The 8,300-nt window shown below is 30.1% G+C and overlaps 1 protein-coding gene across 3 annotated transcripts; it reads left to right on the top strand.

Annotated features, from left to right (window-relative positions):
- Positions 1 to 617: 617 nt before the first annotated feature.
- LOC124825905 (heat stress transcription factor A-4a-like) lies at positions 618 to 4,267 on the top strand. 3 transcript variants are annotated; one of them, XR_007027798.2, is made up of 3 exons: positions 618 to 1,503; positions 1,640 to 2,658; positions 3,558 to 4,267. XR_007027798.2 is itself a non-coding variant. In XM_047298641.2 (2 exons), the coding sequence occupies exons 1-2, from the start codon at positions 1,285 to 1,287 to the stop codon at positions 2,579 to 2,581; spliced, it is 1,161 nt and encodes a 386-aa protein (XP_047154597.1). In that variant the 5' UTR covers positions 618 to 1,284; the 3' UTR covers positions 2,582 to 2,752. The 3 variants fall into 3 exon arrangements, 1 of the variants encoding a protein (XP_047154597.1); XR_007027799.2 differs by having other exon boundaries at positions 1,640 to 2,654; XM_047298641.2 differs by lacking the exon at positions 3,558 to 4,267 and having other exon boundaries at positions 1,640 to 2,752.
- Positions 4,268 to 8,300: the final 4,033 nt, after the last annotated feature.

Raw genomic sequence — 8,300 nt, forward strand, 5'->3', positions numbered from 1 at the left:
TTATAATTTTTATACAGGTTACAATTAATGTTAGATAATCTATAAAGTACTTTTAATATTGACTCAATTACATATACTTTTTATAATTCAAAACACCTACAATGTCAAATATATCTACCAATATTATATATAACACAGTTTTTTATGTGTACTATTAATCTATTAAAATATAAAGGTAAATTAAACTTAATTACCATTAATACCACACACTATATTAAGGCAAATAATAGGTTCTCTTACCTTTTATATTTACTGATATTAAATGTAATGATGTTAAAATCTTAATTTTTTAATAAAATGAATATGATTTTCAGTTTTAGACTAGTCAGCATAAAAAAAAAAGTGGAGAAAAAGCTAACCATTCATGATTATAATATATGGTACTTATTCATGAACTTCCAATCCATGTACGAGGTCAGGGCAACACAAATCCTGTGATCGATGACCCAAAAACTCTTGAAATTAGCTTTTTAATTATTTATGGTGTAATTTTTAAGTTTTTATTCTTTTTTCTCAAATTAAATTAACCAGAATAAACAAGGTTGAAAGAGAAAACAACCCAAAGAAGAAAATTCAAAATTGTCTACTTCTTAGCCTGGAAGGATCCAAAATTATTTGGAAGCGCGGATTGACCGAAATCTTTTCCTTGCACCTTCTCCACCCAAATGGTAATTCACTTAGTTTTAATGTCTTTCTAATTTCAAAATAGTAATTAAATAATTATTTATATTTACTTGAGGAGCAAACTTTCTCTTTCTCTCTCTCTTATCTCTATGAAATTATAGAAATTCCATTTTGTGTGGGAAATTCAAGTCATTAATATAGTTGAAAAACATGGTCAGAATTTATGCTTTTGGCTACTATGGACAAAGATATGAACTTTCCATTTTTTGATAAGCTCTTTCCATGTTCATCTTTGTTGTTGGGTTTGAGCATTTTAATCTGGACAAAGATTTCACCTTTGGGTTTGTAATTCATCGCCAGCTGTAGCTAGGGGGAGGGAAGGTAAGGTTGTGAGCACTAATTTTCTCGAAGGAGTGTTTCTGAATTGAATTGTCAAAAGGGGTCGTCTCCCTTTATTGGGAATTATCACTTTCAGTAAGGTGGGATTGGTGAAACCTAGCTAGAGAAGAGAGGCGGAGAACACGGATGTATCTTTTTTAGATACATGTGTGTGTTTTGTTTTGTAGTGGACGTATTTGTGAAAGGGTGAAAGGTTTTTTTTTTTCTCAGTATACTGAAGGGTTTTTGTGGGTTCCCTTTGTTTTGAGATTTGTGTTTTGGATGATGGAGGAAGCTCAGGGCAATTCTAGTTCCTTGCCTCCATTCCTCAGTAAGACTTATGACATGGTGGATGATCCTTCCACCAATTCCATTGTTTCCTGGAGCGTCACCAATAAGAGTTTCGTTGTTTGGAACCCACCAGAGTTTTCAAGGGATTTGTTACCCAGATTCTTTAAGCACAGTAACTTCTCCAGTTTTATCAGGCAGCTCAACACTTATGTAAGTAAATTTGATCTTCTACATCTTCATCGATTTGATAGGTTTTTTCGATATTGTTATTATTATTACTATTTTCTAGTTTCTTGGTAAAGGGATTGGTTGTTTTGAACTATTTCATGGTTTTCTGTCTGATCAGGGGTTTAGAAAGATTGATCCTGAACTATGGGAATTTGCCAATGAGGGTTTTGTGAGAGGTCAGCCACATCTTTTGAAGAATATTCATAGGCGTAAACCAGTTCATAGCCATTCTTTGCAGAATATTCAGGGTCAGGGATCTTCTTCACTGACTGAATCAGAAAGACAGAGTTTCAAGGATGAGATAAAGAAGCTTAAAGATGAAAAAGATCAAGTACTTCGGGAGCTAGAGAGGCATGAACAGGAGTGGAAAATGTATGAGGTACAACTACAATATTCAAATGATCGATTGGAACAGTTGGAAAAGAAGCAAGAAAATTTGGTTTCTTCTGTTTCTGAAGTGCTGCAGAAACCTGGGATTGCCTTAAATCTCTTGCCACTGACAGAAAAAGGGGATAGAAAACGTAGGTTGCCAAGAAGTGGTATCTTCAGTGACGATGCTGGCATTGATGATCATATGGAAACTTCCTCTGTATTACCTGGGGTAAATGCAGAGGGTGCCTCTATTTTCGCCCCAAACATGGAGCGATTTGATCTACTTGAGTCGTCCATTATGTTTTGGGAGAATATTGCACATGATGTTCAAATTCACGTGAACATGGATTTTGATGAAACGACAAGTTGTGCAGATAGTCCACCTATATCTTCTGTGCAGCTGGAGGTTGAAGTTCAACCTAAGTCACCTGGAACCAACGTGAATTCTGAGTCCGCTGTAGCTGCTGTTTCTGATCTTGATGCATCAAAAGAACCACCTGTGGGAACAGTTTCTGTGGCTGCTGGTGTTAATGATATATTCTGGGAACGTTTCTTGACAGAGAATCCTGGTTCTGAGAATCAGGAAGTGCATTCTGAAAGGAAAGATTCTGATGGCAGAAGTAATGCCAAATTTTGGTGGAACATTAGGAATGTAAATAACCCTCCAGAACAGATGGGGCATTCTTAGTCAAGCAGAGCCAACTTAGTTGCAATGATTATTCCTTCTAGCTTGAGATGCCCTGCAATTTCATGTAATAAACGTAGGTATGAATGGTTGGCTCTACTATGTATACATATGTCATTTTCTTGGTTAAATGGTTGCATCATCTATAGAATTTTATCAATTATTATAATGTTAGATCAAGCCTCTTTTAGCTCTACCTTATCAAAACCTGTGCTGAAGTGTGATTATGGTTTTTCCCTACTGATCTATTTCTTTTTGTAACTTTTCCATATAATAGAAACCAATTGCATCTACATCTGTTACTGTCTGCTGCAGGGAGGTACCCAATATTAAAACTGCCAAGTATTGATGTTTAAATGAGGTCTATGATGGGATTTCTGTAAATCTTTTAAGTAAATAGCTGCATACCATGTTGATAAAAAACAAAAACACATAGTTGCATATCCTATATCATTAAGTGCCTCTAGTTTTTGTTTGGGTTAAAGTCTGAAGTGTGGTAGGTCTTGTCCCTTGCTTTCGCTATGATCATGACTATTTTTTTAGATTATTTCGGGTTATGTTATCTCATTGTTAGGGTGAAAAAACTGTTGCTTATGAATTTAGGAGATTTAAATGAAACAGGTTTAAGATTATCACATTTATAACAGATTAATGCAAATTGATATTTTTGTATTGGAAACAAAAAATACTGTGAGTACAGTTTTAATATCATCATTCAATAACTTTCAAAAGTCTTCTGATCAATTAATTTAATGACACTCAGACTAATGCAGAAAGTATTTAGTAAGATATTATTGAAAAAATTAGAATTTATCTTACTAGAAAGACAAGATGTACTGATTTATGGTTGTGGTGTATATTTCTAGTTCTGTTTCCTTTATTCAACTATTTTCACAGGGTTTCACTTTTTTTTATCTAATCTCACTACATAGACATAGTGCAAGACTGATCAGTGACCACATATATAATATATTTCCAGGCTACAAGGAAAGAAGTTCTGGATAGATGGTGCAAGGCTGATCAGTGTCCAGACAGAGTTATATCATTTTCTACATTAAGTCTTACAAATGTTGACTGTTAGTTGTAAGTTGAGATCAGATTGGCAAGGGAGACATTAGCATACATTGACAATAAAATATTTCAATGGATAGAATTGATGCTTTGATTAGTTGAAATCTTGGACTGCCTTCTCCATAAAGACTGAAACTAACTTTTTCTTGAATTAAAATTAGCTTGTATATAAACTAATTTGTAGAAGTTATGTTATATAACTTTTAAAAAATTTTATGTTTAGGTTTAAGTTAATTTTTACTTATAAAGAAGTCAAATTTAATTTTGTTCATATTTCTCTCTTATAATAGTCTCTATCAAGGAGTGTTTTGTATGTATAATTAGGAATAGGAAGTATTCTTGCTTCATGTGTATTGAAACACATACAAAATATTGTAGTTTACACATGACAGAGGGGAGATTCTTTAGATGTAAGGCACCTGTGATCTATTTTCGGTCATTTGTTTTGTATTTATATATCAACTTTCTCATTTTCAGGAATTTTATGTGACAATCTATTTATTTTTTGTACTGAATCTGGATAACATGTCAGCTATGCCAGTTTGCTTCTCTATGTACAAGTTGTCCATTTTAATAATTTTTCTCAGAATAATAGGAGTAAAGCAATTCAGATTTACAGACTTGTGAATTTAAGTTGTTGATTAACATGAAGTTGATAATTTTATATTGGTTTATACTTGAAGCGTCTCTCACATGTGATCTGCAAAACTTTGGTTAATTTCATAGAAGCAGATATTGGTGTTATTTGACTCTGAAGTTAAATATGAGCTCAAATGACTTTCTTAAAGTGTACAGCTAATCATTTTTGTATTTGATTATTCTAATGTTGCTGTGTAAGATGGAAACAGTTCCGAGCAATACATCATTCATAAAAAATTAAGTCAAATTGGAGGATTCTGTTAAAATTTCACTAAGTTATCTGTTCAAACAACTCAAGATACCGAAGGATGGTTTAAATTGGCATCTGTTTTTATGCTTATGTTTTTTATTTATTTGAAAAATAGTTTTAGACAAACAATTACCTACAGACAAAATAATTACCTACATAAAAAACGTTAACACATAGGTTGTTATTTTTACTTGTTAAGACAAACATGACTTTTGTGTAAATTTAAAATCTCAAGTTATTTTTTTTAATAATTTTATGTCAGTTTAGTAGTTAATATATATCACCTAATAACTTGGACGATGATTCATCTTAAGAAAAGGCAGAAGTTGCTCACAAGTTGTAATCCAGTTCACTTTCACAACCCACTGAAAAGGAGCCTGAATGGAGTAGCTCTTTGGTCAAAGTCAAACTAAACCTTAGATTTTGACCGAAGTGGAAAATGGCATCATCAATCCACAAAATCATTATGTTTGTAACTGTGATCCATTGCTAAATGCACATTTTGACTCTGCAAGTTAACATTTTGACTCTGCAAGTTAAAAATGTCTTTATTCAGTCCCTTTGCATGATTTTGTTATGATACATAGTTTATGCTTGTATATCAACTGTTCTTAATATTTTATGATGTATTGGTTAAGTTTATGTGTTTTAATTGTGCGCATGGAATGTTAAATATCTTTCTGAAAACTAAGGTAAACAAAGACTGAGAAATAAAAGAGCATGACAAAAATGTTAAAGAAAAGATCGTGGAATTATATAAGTTAATCTTAAGCGATTTTTGGGTTAATGATGATGGCACTTATTACGATAAACTTGCATGGTAAAGTATAAAGTCTTCCCAAACTAATATAATTTAGGAAAATGTGAATCATATATACCTAAATAATGTGTCGTGCCTCATGCTATTAAAACTCAACTATTTATTTAAAAGCAGTCACATATTGAATTCTATACCACTTTGTCATACAAAACCTTCGATACCATGTTAGCGTATATATATTAATAGGAATAACTCAAGTCCAAAAATTAGTCTAAAGAATATATCAAAGTCCTAATTAGTCTAAAGAATCAATTAAAAAAAAGTTAGCCAAAAGAAAAAGGTTAACTAAACTTTATAAAACAGTATTTTGCCTGTATTTCTGATAAATATGGCCATATTAACAATCGTATAGTCGTATTCATTTGTATCAAGTCATTCTTTTTGTTAAAGCTCTAAGAAAATCGCTTCGAATCTTGCAAGGATGTATTAAGTCAAGAGTCAAATAGAGTATCAATTTTTTCTATTATTTATTCTTTTGTACATGTAGTTAGTCAAATTTTAAATCACACCTTGCAACTAAAAGTTTTAACTTTATCGATGAGGATATATAACTTTTAATGATTTCGATCTAGTGCGTTACGTTAAGTCATTTGATAAACGTAAATAGTTTGATGAGATAATTGTGGAAGAAATTATGTAAGAATTCATTTTAATACGATAGATGAAGGAGTTTATAATAATATTTTATTATTTTTTGAGTTGAATATATATTATAATATTAATTTATTCTTTATTTATCTTTATTGTTTTTTTTCATCACCTAACTTGTTTTTAAGGTTGTGAGGTGATGATCTATTACTTTTATTTTTAAAACCACTGTGTAGAAGATAATATAGAATATATCAAATTCACCTTTTCAAATTTTTTATTAGAGTTCCTTTGAACTAAGTTGGACTTCTTTTATAACTCCTAAAGTAATTTTGTTCATATACTTCATAAATAAACATGATACCTACGTTGGATATTTTTTAAAATTTTCATTATTACGGAGTGAACTTAATTGCATAACTTTAGTTACACTTAAGTTATTTTTAAAGCCACCACTTAGAAGATAATATAGAATATATCTAATTTACCTAATCATCAAAATGTTGATTACAGTTCCCTTGGACAAAGTAGGACTTAAAATAACTTTTTTCATAGACTTCATGAATAAACATGATACTTTTTATACATACACACATATATATACATACACACATATATACATATATATATATATATACATATATATATATATATATATATATATATACATATATATATATATATATATATACATATATATATATACATATACATATATATATATATATATATATATATATATATATATATATATATATATATATAATTAGACTTTATCCATCACAGTTTATATCTATCTTTAAACTTTTAAGATGACTCAATTATGGTTATTTATATGACCTTTTATTTACTACAAACATTATAATTTTTAAAAATATAACGCGCTTTTTAGGTGGAAAAAGTGAATCTTTTTAATCAATGGTTAAAATTTTTAAAACATCGTAATTTAGTATGGATGCATAAAGATTCTGTCACAATTTTAACTATTAATTTACTAAACAATTTTCATAACTTTCTTGTTTTATTTTCTAAAATGCATCTTAGGATTTTAGAGTAGCCAAATGTTGATCCCAAACAATTTATCTAATTTCCTTATGAGTAATCTTAGTTGCTTTATGATTTATTTTTATCAAAAGACCACTTTGTATTAACTTTTAAAACTATTTTTTGATTAATTAAGAAAATCATAATTAATATAACAGTAACTTTTTTAGTTTTGATTTGGTAGTGTTAAAAAAAATAAAAATTGATTGCCAAAATGATTGAGATTTAGTTGACTTGAACATAGCAAAAAACAACACGATTACCTAATTTATGATTTTGAATAAAAACGCTCTTTTAATAAGAGTTTCTCTCTAAATCGAGTTAGAAAGGAATGTAACAAAACTTAAATTTATTTATTTTAGATAAAAACCTAGATTTTATTTATTTACCATCTTAATGTGCTTAGCTTAAATTAAATTAAAGATAAATATATTTACTCAGTTTTTGAGACAAACTCTTTACTCCTTGAAATCGTGATTCCAAAAGAGACTTTAGAAGCGTATTATCAGTTTATTCCATTGCATTGTTATTTATTTTTACTTTAATCCCTAGACTTAATGAAATCTAATCCGAAGTGTTGCATGAAAGACATGTTGTAAATTATAATGTCAGTATATTTTCAAGAACTAAAATTATAAAAGTGATTAAATTTAAAAACTGGACTTAAACGAAACTAATGTCAAACTTTTTATTGAATGGAAAGACTAAAGTGACAGTAAGTCACAATTTCAAATAATGAGAGAATTTTGTTGAGTGAGGTTCGGGGACAGAGACACGTGATGGTGGATAAATATGTAGCTACATGTTTGATAATATACGTGCCCATGTTATAATGTTGTAGGATAGCTGGTAAGAGTATGATTTATACAGGGTTCATGAAAACAATGCAAAAGCGAAAGCTTTAATGATTTTGAAACTGGTTGGATTCAATGCCATAAGTTCTGACTCAATATCAAGGCGTTATGTCTGTTTATTTCAGGTATTTATATGTAGATGCCAAAGATTCAGCACCAACTCAAAACATGAAGTTGCTGAGATAAAAACCAGCTGTAGCATGGTTCAAGAGATAGCACTGAAGGTAATTTTTTCTATCGAAATATTTCAGTTGCATTGAAGATAATGAAAGATAACTGCTTCTGATTTTAGCAGTTATCCCAAGTGCCATATTCTGGAAGTGCTGCGGTTTGTGAGTGATTCCGAATAAATGTCTGACTTGAAAGCAATTAGATGACGGGTTTTGTATCCTTAAGAGAGATAGTATTCTCTTTTTCTCTCTGTTTTCTAACGTTTATAGTTTATGGTCATGCACA

The sequence above is a fragment of the Vigna umbellata genome, chromosome 5 (assembly GCF_029865625.1).
Source record: "Vigna umbellata cultivar VRB3 chromosome 5, Vumbellata_1.0, whole genome shotgun sequence".
NCBI classification, from domain to species: Eukaryota; Viridiplantae; Streptophyta; class Magnoliopsida; order Fabales; family Fabaceae; genus Vigna; species Vigna umbellata.

Excerpts from the sequence above, each read along its gene's own strand:
- LOC124825905 (XM_047298641.2), top strand. The coding sequence starts at position 1,285 with ATGATGGAGGAAGCTCAGGGCAATTCTAGTTCCTTGCCTCCATTCCTC. Across the intron at positions 1,504-1,639 it reads TCAGGCAGCTCAACACTTAT|GGGTTTAGAAAGATTGATCC; the intron begins GTAAGTAAATTT and ends CTGTCTGATCAG.